This window comes from Canis aureus, chromosome 6 (assembly GCF_053574225.1).
Source record: "Canis aureus isolate CA01 chromosome 6, VMU_Caureus_v.1.0, whole genome shotgun sequence".
NCBI classification, from domain to species: domain Eukaryota; kingdom Metazoa; phylum Chordata; class Mammalia; order Carnivora; family Canidae; genus Canis; species Canis aureus.
Window position 1 is genome coordinate 49,364,805 of NC_135616.1, and position 20,109 is coordinate 49,384,913.

At 36.6% G+C, this 20,109-nt stretch overlaps 1 protein-coding gene across 2 annotated transcripts in view; it reads right to left on the reverse strand.

Moving 5' to 3' along the window:
• FMN2 (formin 2) overlaps nt 1-20,109 on the reverse strand; it is a 378,878-nt gene that overhangs the window by 278,314 nt on the left and 80,455 nt on the right. For both annotated transcript variants that reach the window (XM_077901499.1, XM_077901498.1), the window contains one exon: nt 1,717-1,864. In XM_077901499.1, coding sequence (XP_077757625.1) covers nt 1,717-1,864 — 148 coding nt within the window. The remainder of the gene's footprint in view (nt 1-1,716; nt 1,865-20,109) is intronic.

Consider the following 20,109-nt stretch of genomic DNA (forward strand, 5'->3'; position numbering starts at 1 on the left):
AAGAAAGGTAAATAAATGCATCTCTCCCGAGACTGGATTGTAAACACCATATTCACTTTGGAAAGGGGCCTAGAATAAAATCCTTGACACTGTGGGCCATTGTTGGTTTTAAAGGGAACTCATGGAAAACTAATAAAGATATCAAATAGTGCTAATAATGATAACAGTAGCAAACACTTAAACCAAGCCTGGCATTGCACCCTAAATGCTAACTGTGCTTTAACATGCATTAACTCATATAATCCTCAAAACAGTGCTACGTAGTAGATGCTATTCTTATTGACATTTTACAGGTAAGGGAATTGAGTACAAGGATTAAGAAATTTGCCCAAGGTAACAAACCTCCATGCTCTTATGTTATACTCTTTTATTACAAGTCCAGATTAATCACTTTCTTTCTATGAGCAGGGGCAGGATCAGAGGGAGAGAGAGAATCTCAAGCGCACTCCCTGCTGAGCTCAGAGCTCAACTTGGGGCTCAATCTCATGACCCTGAGATCATGACGTAAGCCAAAATCACAAGTCAGATGCTTAAACGAGCCACCCAGGAACCTTAAAAAAAAAAAAAAATCAAAAAATAAATAAATAAATAAATAAAAATAAAAATAAAAAAAATAAAAAATAATAAAAATTCTTAATTCTAACATTCATGCTACTATTTAGGAAAATTTGGTGAGGGTAGATTTCTAAAGAGTAATGGTGCCCTCCCATGTAGTTTCCACTTATGAGTCAGTCCACTGAGAAATCCGGATTTTATTATTCCAAATTAAAGAATGTAAAAAAAGGAATTAAACAACCAAATTTCATAAAATATTCTTACACAAATATGATTCTTAATTCCTAAAACAAACACAAAGTGTTTTCCCACTTTCAGACTCCATATAAAGCTGATATTAATCTCATGCTATCTTCCCAGACAATAACACAAAAGACTTTAACAAAAGATACAAAACAACCAAAAAGAAAAATTTTAAAGAAGAATAAATACATCTGAACATTGTAGTTTTGAAAAGATCATTTAAAATTTAGGTTTAATGAAATTTTTATCTCTATCACTCTGAAGGTAAAGAAAAAGATCAAGAAAAGCATAAGGAGGGGATCCCTGGGTGGCGCAGTGGTTTGGCGCCTGCCTTTGGCCCAGGGCGCAATCCTGGAGACCCGGGATCGAATCCCACGTCGGGCTCCCGGTGCATGGAGCCTGCTTCTCCCTCTGCCTGTGTCTCTGCCTCTCTCTCTCTCTGTGTGTGTGTGACTATCATAAATAAATAAAAAAATTTAAAAAAAAAAATAAAAAAGAAAAGCATAAGGAAAGCAGTAAAGGAAGACAGTCAGAGTAGAGAAGTAAGGTAGTCACCATCCTTGAAGGCAAGAGACAGAAATTTCCCTTTGGAGTTCTCAGTCCACACGATACAGAGCTTCAAGCTCAGGTAGTGGCTATAGATGGTCACTTGTAGCAGTAGTTCGCAAACTTTTGTATACACAATAATAACTGTGTAATTCCAGTATCCCATTCCCTAAAATTCTGACTCAGCAGTCTTGAAGGTGGAACATAAAAATTTTCAATTTAACAAGACTCCCAGTGATTTTACTTGAGTTAGCTGCAGACTGTAATCGAAGAAATACTTAGAAAAGAAATGCAGACTCACTAGCCAGTAAGCACTGCACAGGTACTTTATGTTATGCACTTTCAGAACATGCACTGTTCCTGGGGTCCCACCTGTTTCAGCATCCTTGGGCCTGTGTTCTTCATCACGAGGTTTAGATGGTGGCCAAACAGATGGGACTCGCCTGGGAAACTGTCCTTCTGTGTAATCCAGTGAGTGAGTGGGTTGGCTGACTGCAGCCCAGGTATAAAGTTGATCTTGCTATATTTAAAAATAAAAAATAAAAATAAATAAATACAATGTAAAGCTATTTTAATCAATCATGAAAAAAAATGAAATCTTTGATCACTACAACTTCATTTCTATCATATATATACACACACACACACACACATATATATACATTCATTTTGGGGGTGTATATACACATATAAAACAACACTGCATACTATCCAATGTAGACTCATAACATAAACATCCTTTCACATAGTCATTTCATTTTCATGACTATACTTGTCTCAACTACTTTTCTATAGCAAAACTCGGTCTTTCTTCAGTGGTACAGATGCCATAGGGGTCTGCAAGGAATTATCAGAAAATCCAGACATTCAATCAGGGGACTCCCTGAACTAGCATCTTTAAGACATTTGAATGTGATGTCCCTTTAAAATCTGTTTAAACACTCGTAGCAAAGTCAAAGGACAGGCTGTACTTGGGCACCACTGGACAATAATAGCTTCCTTGCCTTCAACAACAAAAAGCCTAGGAAACCGACTTATCTTGGGTCCAGGCTGGGAACTGTTTGGAACTGAAACCATGAAAAAGTAAATGAACCTGCCAAAAATAAAAGAATTGGACAGGGATCTTCTGGCAAAGAAAGTGCTTCCCAGCTGCCGACCAACAGAATCTGGACAGAATGAGAAGGCTCATAACTATACCTAGTGCCAGAGAGCAAAGTGGAAATCTCACAAAGGAAGTCACTTTGAGGCCTATAAACACCTTGGAAAATTGCTCATTAGGATTTCAGAATAACATGTTTAACCATTTTAGGATGCATGCGCTCAATAGACGTATGCCCTAGGTTTCTTTGTGACATTTTCCTTACTTATAGGTATATTTCCCCATAGCTTTTGATCAACATAAGTAAAGTAAAGAGAATAACAGTATGATAGAGGTGAAGAGCAAATTAAAAACAAACAAACAAAACATATACCGTAATCAGAGAATATCCTCATCCCTACGAGAACAGAGTAAGACTTGGGTGAGAGACAATGTCAAGGCCTGCTGCAGTGCAGCATCCAGTCACTGCTTTAGAAAAATGTCTCCTTTTCTGCTGCCAACCATTAAACACAGAATTCTGCTTCCTTCGTGTCTGCAACACATGAACCTTTCATGGAAAGTGTAGTCAAGCACCTAGCCGGGTGGCAAGCTGTACATTCCCTGACAAAGGAACTCTTGCCTAGAGAGCTTCATCATCTTAATAACAGACCCACTCTGCCTCAGACTTGGCACCATATAAAAAAAGGCAACAATAGTCAAGAGGATAAACAGAAAAAGAAAAAAAAAAAGGATAAACAGTTTCGCTTAGGATTTCACAATTCACCAAAATACAAAGTATGCTAAAAGCACTTTATAAGCCTCATATAAACAAACAACAACAATAAATTTTAGTCAGTCCTCCAGTTTTTGAAGCCACACCCCAGGATTGTAATATATCACAATGCTATGATGGTAATCTCAAAATTGCTCCTTCATAGCATGGCTCCACTAGCAGAAAAGAAGCAAAACACAAATTTCTTTTGTGGCTTTTTAAAACATACAGATGTCAACTCTTCAACCTATCATTTAAATTTTTCTAAATTCCATCCACCCCCACCCCAATTTATCTCTCCATGTTCCCTAAATCAAGCTTCACTCTACTACAATGCCTTTCCAGTTCTCTCCACTCATAGAATCTAATCTATCAGTAAAAGTCTAGCTGAAGTCCCACCTCACCTGGACCACTCCTCCATCAGAACATCAATACAGCACCCTGCCATCCTTCATTTTGAGAAGTAATGGTATGCCATCCAGGATGGTGGCTTAACATTTTTCTGAGTACATCTGATCTTTCCCCAAATTGACTGAAAACTCCTTCAGCATGTGAAGTATGTACACAGGTCCTATAAATCTCCCCTAGCACTTGATAATGTGATGATGACTACATAAAAGCCATTTAACTGTCTACTGAATTAACAGAATTATCAGATACAAAAGAAATAGAAGAGATGGCTTATCAATATGAGCAGTGACAGTAGCTGGTAATCCCATTTTTCTTCATTTACTTAACAAGGTACTGAAAAGGTACTTTGTGGACATCACATGTAAAACAAAGCTATTAAATAATCTGTTCTACCTAATTCTATTGGCAAATATACAATATAAAGAAAAATACGGAGTAGACAAAACTCCTAGGACATTATCAGTGCTGCATCATAGACAAACCTCTTAACTTTACAAGGTCTTGATGTTCTTATCAGTAAATCAGGAAAAACACCTGCCCGTTTTTTTATACGGCTTTTTTTATATGGGTAGCATGAAGTAGGAGCAAATATTATGTGGAAAGAGCTATGATAATGACATGCTGTTATTCAAAAATAACACATCATGCAGCCTGGGTGGCTCAGCCATTTAGCGCCATCTTCAGCCCAGGGTGTGATCCTGGAGACCCAGGATCAAGTCCCACGTCGGGCTCCCTGCATGGAGCCTGCTTCTCCCTCTGCCTCTCTCTCTGCCTCTCTCTCTCTCTCTGTGTCTCTCATAAATAAATAAATAAAATCTTTAAAAATAATAATAATACATCATGAGTACTACTTGTTTTGATTTTTTAATCTATTTTTGATTAGATCATTTCTTGTATTTAAAAAATCCTTTTCAAAAAAAATAAAATAAAATAAAATATCCTTTTCAGAGGAATTCAAAATTGTCATCATATGTACACATCAAGATATAAAACCAACACTAAATCTTTGCTTTATGGTAGGAAGCTAGTTCAGCACACTTTGGTCTCCAGAGCTCTCTTGGCAATTGCACTGATTGTTCCTAACTTCTTAATTCAAGTAATGATTGCCCTGTGATCTTTCCTCAACCATCCATGAATTTCTTTTTCTTTGTTGTATTTCTTTCTAACATTCCAGAAATATATTTGTTATTTTCCCAAGGAGGGTTATAAGCCCCTTGCTCCAACTACCATATTCTATATCCCACTTTTCCCACAGGATATTATTCTATACACATGAACTACAAGGGTCAAGAGCAATAAAAATTGTTTTTTGACAAATCAAATCATAATTTTCTATCTGGGTTAAAACAAGAATATGTTCCCATGGCAATGCTTTAAATTCTTGAAGTCTCTTTTAACTTTTGTTGAGTTGGATCATTTCTTCTTATTAAAGAAAACAAATATAAGCTTTCTACCATAGGCAGATCAGAAGATTTAAAATCACGTACCAAAAATGACATAAATAGACCATAAGCTTACTACTTCAAAAAAGAAAGAATAGCTACTTATAGCAGATATTTAATAATAACCCCAAAATAACTCAGAGCTATAACGCATAAATAGTTTATTTTAGAGAACCCACTGGAAAATATAATACTCAAAGTTAAGCATTCTAAGAGTATTTCATTGAGATTTTTCAACCCAAAGTAAGGTTTGTTTATCAGTTTAAAATATCTCATGTTAACATTTTTCTGATAGTGCTTTATGCAAGAAAATTTCATGGTCCATTAGTCTGTATGTTAAAGCACAATCTAAACTACTCTCTGAGGGATGCCAGGGTGGCTCAGCAGTTAAGCATCTGCCTTAAGCTCAGGGCATGATCCTGGAGTCCCGGGATTGTGTCCCACATTGGGCTCCCTGCATGGAGCCTGTTTCTCCCTCTGTGCTCTGCCCCCCACCCTCTCTGTCTCTCTCTCTCTCTCTCATAAAGTAAAATCTTTAAAAATAAATATAATAAAATAATAAAATAAGATAAACTACTCTCTGAGAAGTACTGCCATCCTATTGGTATTCCTATGACTCATCAGTGAGTGGGGATGGGATGTCCACACATATGGGAATAAGTCTTAGTCTGGAGTTCCTCACTTCCTCAGAAACTCCTCAGTGCTGCCCCTACTCAAGTGTCTATCAAGGCTGATAGATCTATATTTGGGTGGCAAGTTATAGAACTGTATCTCAGATATTCTAAGAAGTACAATCCCCTATCAAAAATGAGAAGTCTGACTGAGGGTGAATACATATTTTAAAATTAGTGTTTGAAAAAATAATAAAATAAAATAAAATTAGTGTTTGAGTTTTTTTTCTATATCCTGCTTTTCACCCAGGATATTATTATGTACACATGAACTACAAGGGTCAAGAGCAATAAAAATTGTTTTGTGACAAATCAAATCATAATTTTCTATCTGGATTAAAACAAGAATATGTTCCCATGGCAGTACTTTAAATGGGTAAATACCCATTATGGAATTCCCAGATCATATGGTAATACTATTTTTACTTTTTTAAGGAAACTCCATACTGTTTTCAACAGTGGTTGCACCAATTTACATTCCTACCACAGTGTACAGGGATAATCTTATCAACACACGCTCACCAACACTTGTTATTTCTTGTCTTTTCGATACTAGCCATTCTGACTGGTGTGAGGTATTATCTCATTGTGGTTTTGATTTGCATTTCCTGGATGATGAGTGATGTTGAGAATCATTTCTTATATCTGTTGGCCATCTGCATGTCTCTGGGAAAATGTGTATTCAGGTCCTCTGTCCCCATGTTCATTGCAGCGTTATTTATAATAGCCAAGATACGGAAGCAAATGAAGTGCCCATCAATAGACGAATGGGAAAAGGTGTGGGGTACACATACGCACACACACACACAATGGATTATTACTCAGGCATGAAAAAGAACAAGAGCTTGTCATTTGTGACCTAGACCAAATTAAAAGGCATTATCCTAAGTGAAATAAAACAGAGAAAAACAAATTCTAAATGATTTCAGTTATATGTGGAATCTAACAAGAAAAACAAATGAAAAAACAAAAAAGACAGACTCATAAATACAGAGAACTGGTAGTTACCAGAAGATATGGGAGAAATAGGTGAAGAGGATTCAAGAGGTACAAATTTCCAGTTATAAAATAGATAAAGGAAGATAAAAAATACAGGAAAGGGAATTATATTCAAAAATATTATAATAGCATATAGTGACAGATGGGAATTATAGTTATTGTGTAAAATGTATAGAATTGTTTCAAAGATTATTTATTTATTTCAAAGGGGGAGAAAAAGAGAAAGAAAGTAGGGGGAGGGGCAAAATAAGAGCAAAAGAGAAAGAATCCACAAGCAGACTCTCCACTGAGCATGGAGTCCGATGTGGGGCTCAATTCAAGGACCCTGAAATCATGGTTGAAATCACAAGTTGGCTACTAGTTAACCCCACTATGCTGTGCACCCAAAACTAATATAACATTGGATGTCTAATTCTGCATAAATAATATGTTTATGTTTGCGGGAGAAAACTAAAAAAATTCAAAAAAGTATACAGTTCATCCATTTCTTTACATATATTCCATTCACCCACAGAGTGCATAGATAAAACCTATCTCAAGCCACCCAAGGACTCTTTTTCCTCAAGAATTACTTCAGCTAAACTGCGCTTGGGTGTGACCTCTAAGAAAAAAAGACTGCTAGGTTCACTAAAAGAAGACAGCTGAAAATATTCATCCCATCACACAATATTTTCTATGAGAGAGTTCTGAAGATAACTATTTCTAAACTAGAATTTCATAGCCTAACCTAAATATTCAATAGTTGGATGGTATCTTGAGTTTATTTGTACTTTTTTCATCTTATGGACCACTGTGTTAACCAAATTTGTTTATTGTTTTGGCTATTGAAAAACTTAAAATAAGCATATGTCCCATTTGCCTCATGTTTTGGAGTTAACACAATACATGATTTTTATCAGCCCCATTTCTGGCTCCATTTTATTCTTTGTTGTTGTTTTTTTCTTTATACTGATAGCTAATTTTTTTATTTTATGATGTCTTACTTTTCTTACTAATCATTCTAAGTAGTTTTTGAAATAAGCTAGCAATAAACACATAATTTGTATTAGAGAAATGAAGAAAGATCCATTCATATGCCTATTTTAGCTCATTTGAACTTTTTGTAAAATATCTGACTGGATAAAAAGTACATCCATGATAGTAGACAAAATTGTACTCACAATATTTTGGTTTGTATTGACAATTTAATTGTAAAAAAACCAATAGCACAACTCTATAGAATTGCTTTGGGGTAAGGGGAATAAGAAAAACAATATCTAACCAGTACCACATGTGACAGCATGCACTGAATATATTATTGTCTATTGTCTATACTGAATTATTTATGTAGCTGTAATCATGGTGTACATGCTTTCTAATAAATAACATACTACAGATTTTTTTTTAAATCACTGCATCATAGTCATGCTTACAAATTATATTTCTGCAATAGTCTTGACACAATTAGCATTACAGTATACTCAATCAACTCTAAAGAGAACATGTGAATGTGACTGCTCAAAGCATCCCTGGTCGGCATTTAAAAAAGAAGTTATAGTGATGCCTAGGTGGCTCAGCGGTTGAGCGTCTGTCTTTGGCTCAGGGTGTGATCCTGGGGTTCTAGAAGCGAGTCCCACATCAGGCTCCCTGTGGGGAACCTGCTTCTCCCTCTGCCTGTGTCTCTGCCTCTCATGAATAAAGAAATAAAATCTTTAAAAAAATAAAAATAAAAAAGAAGTTATAAACCTGGAAGGGTATATAAAAATAACATACACAAAAGAATAATAAGAGTAACATCGTAAAGACTAAATCTATAGGAGAGCAGAGGTCTTTGAAAATGTTTCAGTGTAATATAAAAAAGGGGTATTTTCTTAGCTATGGAAAAATATTTCATGGTGATCAACTGGAAGAACAAATATTGTTAAAATGTCTGTACTACCCAAAGCAATCTACACAATGCGATCCCAACCAAAATACTGCCAGCATTTTTCACAGAGCTAGAACCCTAAAATTTCTATGGAACCACAAAAGACCCTGAATAACCAAAGCAATCTTGAAAAAGAAAAGCAAGGCTAGAGGTGTCACAAATTCAGACATCAAGATATATGACACAGCAGTAGTGATCAAAACAGTATAGCACTGGCACAAAAATAGAAACCTAGAAAAATGGAACAGAAAATCCAGAAGTGAATCCCTAATTATATGTTCAATTAATCTTTAACAAAACAGGAAAGAATATCCCACAGGAAAAAAGACAGTCTCTTCTTGGGAATATTGTACAGCAACATGCAAAAGAATGAAACTGACCTCTTTCTTTTTTTAAGATTTATTTATTTATTTATGATAGACAGAGAGAGAGAGAGAGAGAGAGAGACAGACAGGCAGAGGGAGAAGCAGGCTCCATGCCGGGAGCCCAATGCGGGACTCATCCCGGGATTCCAGGATCGCGCTCTGGGCCAAAGGCAGGCGCCAAACTGCTGAGCCTCCCAGGGATCCCCACTGGACCACTTTCTTACCACAAACACAAAAATAAATTCAAAGTGGATGTGACAGCAGAAAGCATAAAAATCCCAGAGGAGAACACATCCAGTACCTCTTTGACATCCGCTGTAGCAATTTCCTTTTATATATGTGTCCTGAGACAAGGAAAACAAATGCAAAAATAAAAACTATTGGGACATCATCAAAATAAAAAGCTTCTGCACATTGAAGAAAGCAGCCCAAAAAAAGGGCAACCTACAGAATAGGAGAAGATATCTGCAAATGACATATACTAATAAAGGGTTAGTATCCAAAATATAGAAAAATCTTATAAAAGTCAACACCCAGAAAATAAACAATCCAATGAAAAAATGGGCAAAAGACATGAATAAACATTTTTCAAAAAAAGCCATACTGGTGGCCATATGGAAAGATATTCAACATTACTGATCCTCAGGAAAAATACAAATCAAAACCACAGGTGAGATATTATATCACACCTGTCTGAGTGGCTAGAAACACAAGAAACAACAGGTGTTGGCAAGGATGTGGAGAAAAAAGACACCTTTTCACTGTTGGTAGAAATGCAAACTGGTACGGCCACTGCGGAAAACAGTACAGAGGTTTCTCAAAAAGTTAAAAATAGAAATATCTTACAGATCCAGCAATGGTACTATAGATAATTACCCAAAAAATGCAAAAATACTAATTCAAAGAGATACATGCACCTCAATGTTTATAATAGCATTATCTACAATAGCCAAACTATGGAACAGCCCAAGTGTCCAGCAACTGATGAATGGATAAAGAATACACATACACACACACACACACACACACACACACACAATGGAACATTACTCAGCCATAAAAAAGAATAAAATCTTGCCATTTGCAATGACATGCATGGAGTTAGAGAATGTTATGCTAAGTGAAATACATCTGTCAGAGAATGACAAATCCATAGGATTTCACTCATATGTGAATTTAAGAAACAAAATAATGAATAAAGTGATGGGGTAGAGAAAATGAGAGGATGGAGGGGAGAGGGAGGGAGAGAGAGAGAGACAGAGAGAGAGAGAGAGAGAGAGATGCAAACCAAGGAACTATAGAGAACAAACTGATGGTTACCAGAGGGGAGGAAATGCAGTGATTAGGTTACATAGGTGATAAGAATTAAGGAGGGAACTTGTGATGAGTACTAGCACTGCATGGAAGTGTTGAATCACTAAATTGTACACCTGAAACCAATTTATTATACTGTATGTTAACTAACTGGAATTTAAATAAAAACTCACAACAAAAAAAAAGGAAGTCCCCTAAAAGAGTGAATAAAATTCAAAACCTCTGACAAATATAATCAAGTAAAGATACAATTAAGCAATGTCAGAAATAAAAATGGAAACATTATACGGATCCTACAGACATTTAAAAAATAGAATTTAAAATAACTTTAAACATTTTTTAACATTAGATAAAATTATTAAATTATCTCTCCTTTTAAAAAGGAATTTATCCAAACTGACAAATGAAATGGGAAAATGTGAGTAATCCCAGAACTCAAATTTTTTAAAAGATTTTTTACTTATTTATTTGACAAAGAGAGAGCAAGAGAACACAAGCAGGGGGAGCAGCAGAGGGTGAGAGAGAAGCAAGCTCCCTGCTGAGTAGGGAGCCCAACATGGGGCTCAATCCCAGGATCATGACCTGAGCCAAGGCAGATGCTTAACTAACTGAGCCACTTGGGTGTCCCCCATAACTCAAACTAAACTAAAATTTTTTAAATGTCTCATTAGGCACATTCATGTTGCTAGATGAACAAATTCTACCCAAACCCTTAGGGAAAAAGCAACACTAATCTTACACAAATTCCACCAAAGATTAGAAAAAGAGAGAACACTAATAAAATACACTTATTTTATTAGACCAACATAACAGAGTTACCGAAATATAAAAAGGACATTAAAAAAAAGGATAATTACAGGCCAAATACGTTCCTGAACATGGATGAAAAAAATCTAAAACGCAATATTAGCAATCCAAATTCAGCAGAACATTAAAAGAATGATATATCACAAGTAAGTTGGTTGATTCCAGGAAAATAAAGTAAGCTTGTATTTTATAATTAAATTCATGTAATATTCCATATGAACAGAACAAAGAAAAAGGTATTCTCAATAGAAGTATCAGAAAAGCATTTGATAAAATCCATCCTTGATAGAAACTCTCTGGAATAGAAGAAACTTGGTTATGTAATTAAATGCTGAAATTTTGTAGGTTTCTCCTTCTAAATCTGGGAAAGAAAAAACAATGCCATTATCATCACTCTGTATTCTATTTCAAAATTATCCCTATTCAGTCTAGAAGTTGTTAAACAAGACAGACAAGAGATTGGAGAAGAAATTAAAAATGCCATTATTTATGAGGACATGATTGTATAAAAATTTCAAATAAATTACAGATAAACTATTATAAATAAATATCACATGGTTCTGAATACAAGCTCAATATAAAAAATCAATTGTATTTCTCCATGAACAAACATAAAATAAACTTTTAAAAATGCTTAAACATCATACTTTTATAATCTGATATAAAAAATAGATTCCCGGAGCACCTGGGTAGCTCTTTGAGCACCCAACTCTTGGTTTCAACTCAGGTCATGCTGTCATGGGTCATGGGATGGAGCCCTGAGTCAAGCTCTAGACTCAGTAGGGAGTCTGCCTGAAGATTCTCTTCCTTGGTCCCTCCTTCCTCCTTCCACGCACACTCTCTCTCTCTCTCAAATAAAGAAATAAATCTTAAAAAAAAAAAAAAAAAAAGGACGCCCAAACCAAGGAAACAGAATACAGAGCCAAGAATTAAGCCCCTGCATGTATAGTCAACTAATATTTGACAAAGGAGCAGAAACACCCAGTGTGAAAAGGGCAGTGTTCAACAAATAGTGTTGAGGAAACAGGATAACCACATGCAGAAAAATGAAACTAGACTCCTATTTTACACCTCTAACGCTAATTAACTCAAAATGGATCAAAGATGTAAACATAAGAACTGAAACCATAAAACTCTTAGAATAAAACATGGGGAAGATGCTCCTCAACATCTGTCTTAACAATGATTTTGTGGATATGGCACTAAAAGCACAAGCACCAGAAGAAAAAAAATCAGCAAGTGGGACTACATCAAACTTAAAAGCTTCTGCACAGGGCAGACTGGTGGCTCAGCAGTCTAGCATCGCCTTCAGCCCAGGGCTTGATCCTGGAGACCAGAGATCAAGTCCCATATCGGGCTCCCTGCATGGAGCCTGCTTCTCCCCTTTGCCTCTGTCTCTGCTTCTCTCTCTGTGTGTATCTCTCATGAATAAATAAATAAAATCTTTAAAAAAAAAAAAAAGAAAGAAAGCTTCTGCACAGCAAAAGAAACAAAATGAAAATGCAACCTACAGAATGAGAGGAAAAAATCTGCAAACTATGTATCAGATAAGGCATTAATACTCAAAGTTTATAGAGAATGCATACAACTCAGTAACAAAAAGAAAAAAAAACTGATTTTGAAAAATGGGCAGAAGAACTAAACAGACATTTTTCCAAAGAAGACATCTATATTGCCAATAGGTACATCCCAAGGTGCTATATATCACTAACCTTCAGGGAAATACAAATCAAAACCACAATGGGGTATCACTTCACACCTGTAAGAGTAGTAACCATCAAGAAGACAAGCTCAAGTGCTGGTGAGGATATAGAGAAACACAGTGCACTGCTGGTAAACCAGTTCAGCCACTGTGGAGTTCACTATAGAGGTTCCCTAAATATTGAAAATACAACTGCCAGAGGAGTAAGATGGTGGAGGAGTAGGGGGACCCTAGGTTTGTCTCCTCCCTCAAACACAGCTAGATAGTTAGCAAATCATTCCAAACAACCAAGAAACCAACCAGAGGTGTGAGAGGACAAAAACTGCAAGTCTACAAGGAGAAAAGCAATCACCTTTTGGAAGGTAGGAGGTGCAGAGAGCACACACAGGAGAGAGATGACTGAATATGGTGGAGGAGAGGGGGCCTGCTTCCAGAGGCTACCACAAAATCTGAACTTTTAGAAGTCTGCTACCGTGGGAAATGTGCATAGCTTAAAGGTGCTCAGATGGTGAGGCCAGGTGGAATCCCAGGTGTAACAGCGTGGCTTGAGGATCCCCTGGGTCGCAAGAATGGGGGACGCCAAACTCTGCACTGTTCCCAGGCACACTAGCAAGGAAGCCAGCTGAAAGCTGCGGGTCTTAGTGCCATGTTTCTGCTCCATGTTGCAAGAAACTGTGAACTGCTCTGCAGTAATAAGATCGTTTTCCTGGAACGCGCCAGCAAATGGCAAAAGTGTGGGGAGACCCTCCCCTCCCCCAGAGGAACAGTGCAACTCCATGCTGTGGGAGTCCCTAAAATTTGGAGTTTTGAAACTCAGTTGCATCTGAGATAAAAATCTTGGGCACAGGCAGGGTGAACGCAGGGTTCTGACAGAAATCCCGCAGCAAAAGTGATTGACTGCTCATCTGTGAGGGCTCACTGTAGGGGCAGGGGCATGAGCTTTCAGCGCCAGGGTTAGGGAGCAGGTGCAGCCATCCCCCCCCCCCCCCCCATCAGCGCTGAAAGCCTTCTGGGAGCAAGCGAGCCGCCTAGCAGAGGTCAGAGCACCCTACGCTAAGCCCCGCCCCCCCGGCATCCTAGAGGCCCATTTCCACCTGGGCAGGTCCACCTGAGAATCAGCACAAGAGGCCCCGGTGCCAGAAAACCAGCCCAAAGAACTCCTTCACACCAAGTCTACTAATCAGAGTGCTGCAAAGCTTCAGATCTACGGGAAGTAGGATCCAGCTTCCTTTATATTTTTAATCTTTTTTTTATTTTATTTTCATTTAGTTTCTAATTTTTTTCAATTTATTTTTCATTATTAATTTTTTTAGACTTTTATCTTTATATATGTAAAATACATATAGTTTACCTATATATAGTTAACCTTCACTTATTTTTTATTTATATTGGGATGGGGATTCTTTTAACACGCAGACCAAAACACACTCAGGATCTAGTTTTTTGTTTCTTTGTTTGTTTGTTTTTCCTTTGCTTTTTGTTTGGGTTTTTTCTTTCTATCTTCTTTTCTTTTCTGAACAAAATAATGAGATGGAAGAATTCATCAAAGAAAGAACAGGAGATAGAACTCAGAGCCAGGTATTTAATCAATGCAGATATAAGTAAGATGTTGGAACCAAAATTAAAAACAACAATTATATGGCTACTACCTGGGCTTGAAAAAAGCAAAAAAGAAGTTAGAGAAACCCTTACTAAAGAGATAAAAGAACTAAAATCTAGACAGGCTGAAATTAAAAATGCCATAACCAAGATGCAGACCAAAGGGGGGACATCAAAACAAGGATGCACAAAGTAGAGGAATGAATAAGTGATATATCACTTATTCATATATATATATATCACTTATTTTATCTTCTATATATAGAAGATAAAATTATAGAAAATAACGAAGCTGAAAAGAAGAGGGAAAAAATGGTAATAGGCCACAAAGTTACATATAAGGAACTCAACGACTTATTAAAATGTAGTAACATTCATATCATAGGAGCCCTTAAGATGAAGAGAGAGAAAAAGGGACAAAAGGTTTATTCAAGCAATTATAGATGAAAACTGTCCTAATGTGGACAAGAGCACTGACATTCAAATCCAAGAAGAGAAAACACCCAATAAATTCAATAAAAACCAAAGTATATCATAGTCAACTTCAGGAAATACACAGGCAAGGCAATAATGCTGAAAGCAGCATGGAAAAAATAAATTCCTTAACCAACAAGGGAAGACAGAAAAGGATTCCCACAGGATATTGGCAGGCCAGAAAGGAATGGCAAGAAATATTCAAGTACTGAAAGGGAAAAATATGTAGTCAAGAATACTTTATCAACAAGGTTGTCGCTCAGAATAGAAGAGATAAAGAGGTTCCCAAACAAAAATTAAAGGAGTTCATAATCACTAAAGCAGTCTTGCAAGAAATTTTAAGGGGGACTCTTTGAGTGGGGAAAAAGACCAAAAGCAAGAAAGACTAGAAATGACCAAAGAACATCACCAGAAACACCAACTCTACAGGTATCACAATGACACTAAACTCATATATTTAAATAATCACTCTGAATATAAATAGACTAAGTGCTCCAATCAAATTACATAGGGTATGGGTATCTGGGTGGCTTCAGATCGATTCTGAGGCCCTAGGATCGAGTCCCGCATCAGGCTCCCCTCAGGGAGGGAGCCTGCTTCTCCCTCTGCCTATGTCTCTGCCTCTCTCTGTGTGTCTCTCATGAATGAATGAATAATTTTTTTTCTAAAAAATACATAAGATATCAGAATGGATTTAAAAACAAAATCCAACTATATACTACCTATAAGAGACTCATTTCAGACAGAAAATACCTGCAGATTGAAAGTGAGGGGATGGAGAACCATCTATCCTAATGGATGTCGAAAGAAAGGCAGAGTAGGGACACCTGGGTGGCTCAGCGGTTGAGCATCTGCCTTTGGCTTGGGGCATGATTCCGGGGTCCTGGGATCGAGTCCCACATTGGGCTTCCTGCATGGAGCCTGCTTCTCCCTCTGCCTATGTCTCTGCCTCTCTGTATGTGTGTGTGTGTCTTTAATGAATAAATAAATAAAATTTAAAATAAAATTAAATTAAAAAAAAGAAAGCCAGAGTAGCCATACTTGTATCAGACAAACTAAGTTTCAAACCAAAGACTGTAATGATAGATGAAGAAGGGCATAAAAAAAAAGGAGGGCATTATATCCTAATTAAGGGGTCTATCCATCAAGAAGATCTAACAATTGTAAATATTTATACCCCCAACTTGGGAGCACCCAGATACATAAATCAATTAATAACAAGCATAAGAAACTCATTAATATTAATACAATAATAGTAAGGACCATTAACCCCCTCCGTACAGCAATGGACAGATCATCTAAGCAGAAAAACAACAAGGAAATGAGGGCTTTGAATGACACACTGGACCAGATGGAGTTAACGGATATATTCAGAACATTTCATCCTAAAGCAGCAGAATACACATTCTTTTTGAGTGCAGATAGAACACTTTACAGAACAGGGTCACAAATCAGCCCTCAACAAGTACAAAAACATCAAGATCATATCATGCATATTTTCAGACCACAACACTATGAAACTTGAAGTCAATCACAAGAAAAAACATGGAATGACCACAAACATATGGAGGTTAAAGAACATCCTACTAAGAAAAGAATGGATTAACCAGGTAATTAAAGAAGAAACTTAAATTTTTCTTTTAATGGAAGTAAATGAAAATGAAAACATGGGCAGCCTGGGTGGCTCAGCGGTTTAGCACCGCCTTCAGCCCAGAATATGATCCTGGGGAGCCAGGATCGAGTCCCACGTTGGGCTCCTTGCAAGGAGCCTGCTTCTCCCTCTGCCTCTCTCTCCCTCTCTCTCTCTCTCTCTGTCTTCCATGAATAAATAATTTTTTTAAAAAATCTTAAAAAAAGGGATCCCTGGGTGGCGCAGTGGTTTAGCACCTGCCTTTGGCCCGGGGCGCGATCCTGGAGGCCCGGGATCGAATCCCACGTCGGGCTCCCGGTGCGTGAAGCCTGCTTCTCCCTCTGCCTATGTCTGCCTCTCTCTCTCTCTGTGACTATCATAAATAAAAAAAAAAATTAAAAAAAAAAATCTTAAAAAAAAAAAAAAAGAAAATGAAAACATGACAGTCCAAAAGCTTTGGGATGCAGCAAAGGCAGTCCTAAAAGGGAAGTATATTACAATATAGGCCTACCTCAAGAAGTAAGAAAAGTCTCAAGTACACAACTTAAACTTACACCTAAAGGAGCTAGAAAAGGAACAGTAAGTAAAGCTTAAAGCCACCAAAAGAAGGATAAAAATAAAGCTTAGGACAGAAAGAAATGATATAGAAACCAAACAAAAACAATAGAATGGATTAATGAAATTAAGTGGTAGCTCTTGAAAAAAATTAATAAAACTGATAAACCCCTAGCCAGACTTAACAAAAAGAAAACAGAAAAAATACAAATAAGTAAAATCATGAATGAGAGGAGAGATCACAATCAATACCACAAAAATATGAACAATTATAAGAGAATACTATGAAAAATTATATGCCAATGAACAGGGCAATCTTGAAGAAATAAATGCATGAATTCCTAGAAACCTACAAGCTACCAAAACTGAAACTGAAAGAAATAGAAAACTTGAACTCATAATCAGCAAAGAAGTTGAATAAGTAATCAAAACTCTCCCAACAAACAAAAGTCCTGGGCCAGATGGCTTACCATGAGAATTCACCAAACATTTAAAGAATTAATACATATTCTTATCAAACTGTTCCAAAAAATAGAAATGGAAGGAAACTCCCAAACCCATTCTATGAAACCAGCATTACCTTGATTCCAAAATAAGACAAAGACCCCACTAAAAAGAAGAATTATAGGTCAATATCTCTGATGAAGATGGATGCAAAAATTATCAATAAAATATCAAATTCAACAGTACATTAAAAGAATTACCACTACATTCAGGTGGGATTTACTCCTAGTCAGCAGGGTTTGTTCAATATTAGCAAATCAATCGGTGTGATACCACATTAACAAAAGAAAGGATAAGAATGATATGATCCTGTCAATAGATGCAGAAAAAATATTTGACAAAATATAGCAGGCTACTTTGATAAAAATCTTCAACAAAATAGGGATAGATGGAACACATTTCAACATCATAAAGGCCATATACAAAGACCCACAGCTAATCTCCTCTTCAATGAGGAAAAATTGAAAGCTTTTCCCTTTATGGTCAGGAATAAGACAGGATGGCCACTCTTACCATTACTATTTAACATGGTACTGAAAGTCTTAGCCTCAGCAATCAGACAACAAAAATAAGTAAAGGGCATCCAACTCAGTAAGGAAGACATCAAACTTTCACTATTTGAAGACAATATGATACTCTATCTAGAAAACCTAAAGACTTCACCAACAAACTGCTAGGACAATACAGGAATTCATCACAGTTGCAGGATATAAAATCAACTGGTAGAATTTGGTTGCATGTCTATATCCAAAAACAAAGTAGCAGAAAGAGAAATCAAGTAATCAATCCCATTTGCAATTGCATCAAAAACAGTAAGATACCTAGGAATAAACCTAACTAATAAGGTTGAATATCTGTACTCTGAAAACTATAGAACACTTATGAAAGAAATTGAAGAGGACACAAAGAAATGGAAAAACATTCCAATCTCATGGACTAGATGAACAAACATTTTAAAAATGTCTATCCTACCCAAAGCAATCTACACATTTAATGCAATCCCTATCAAAATAATGCCATCATTTTTCACAGAGCTAAAACATCCTAAAATTTGTATGGAACCAGAAAAGATCCCAAGTAGTCAGAGCAATTCTGAAAAAGAAAAACAAAAATGGAGGCATCATGATTCTGGATTTCAAGCTGTATTACAAACCTGTGATCTTCAAGACAGTATGGTTCTGGCACCCAAAACAGACATATAGATCAATGAAACAGAACAGAGAACCCAGAAATGGACCCACAACTATATGGTCAACTAATCTGCAACAAAGCAGGAAAGAATATCCAATGGAAAAAAGTCTCTTCAACAAATGGTGTTGAGAAAACTGGACAACAACATGCAGAAGAATGAAACTTGACCACTTTCTTATATCACAGATAAAAGCAAATTCAAAATCAATGAAAGACCTAAATATGAGAAAAGAAACCATCAAAATCCTAAGAGGAGAACACAGGCAGCAACCTCTTTGACCTTGGCCATAACAACTTCTTATTAGACACATCCCTGGAGGCAAGGGAAACAAAAGCAAAAATGAACTATTGGGACTTCATCAAGATAGGAGCTTCTTCACAGTGAACTAAACAAAACTAAAAGGCAGCCTACAAAATGGTAGAAGATTTGTCAATGACGTATTTGATAAAGGGCTAGTATGCAAAATCTATAAAGAACTTACCAAACTCAACACCCAAAAATAAATAATACAGTTAAGAAATGGGCAAAAGACATGAATAGACATTTTTCCAAAGACATCCAGATGGCTAATAGACACATGAAAAGATGCTCAACATGACTCATCATTAAGGAAATATAAATCAAAATCATGATGAGATACCACCTCACACACATCAGAATGGCTAAAATTAATAACACAAGAACCAACAGGTGTTGGTAAGTATGTGGAGAAAAGGGAACTCTCTCACTGTTGGTGGGAATGCAAACTGGTGTAGCCACTCTGGAGAACAGTTTGGAGGTTCCTCAGAAAGTTAAAAATAGAACTACCCAATGACCCAGTGATCACACTACTAGGTATCTACCCAAAGAATACAAAAAATATAATTCAAGGAGATACATACACCTCAATGTTTATAGCAGCATTATCAATAATATCCAAAGTATAGAAAGAGCCCAAATATACATCAACTGATGAATGGATAAATGTTACTCAACCATGAAAAAGAAAGAAATCTTGCCATTTGTAATGACATGGATGGAGCTAGAGTGCATTATGGTAATTGAAATAAGTCAGTCAGAGAAAGGCAATACTATATGATCTCACTCACGTAGAATTTAAGAAAGAAAAGAGATGAACATATAGAAAGCAGGTAAAGAAAAAAAGGAAGGAGTGAAACAAGCCATAAGAGACTCTTAAGGATAGAGACAAACTGAGGACTGATGGAGGAGGTGGGTAGGGGTTGGGCTAGATGGGTGATGGGTACTGAAGAGGACACTTGTGAGGACCACTAGGTGTTGTATGTAAGTGATGAATCACTGAATTCTACTCCAGAAACAAATACTGCACTGTATGTTAACTAAAAT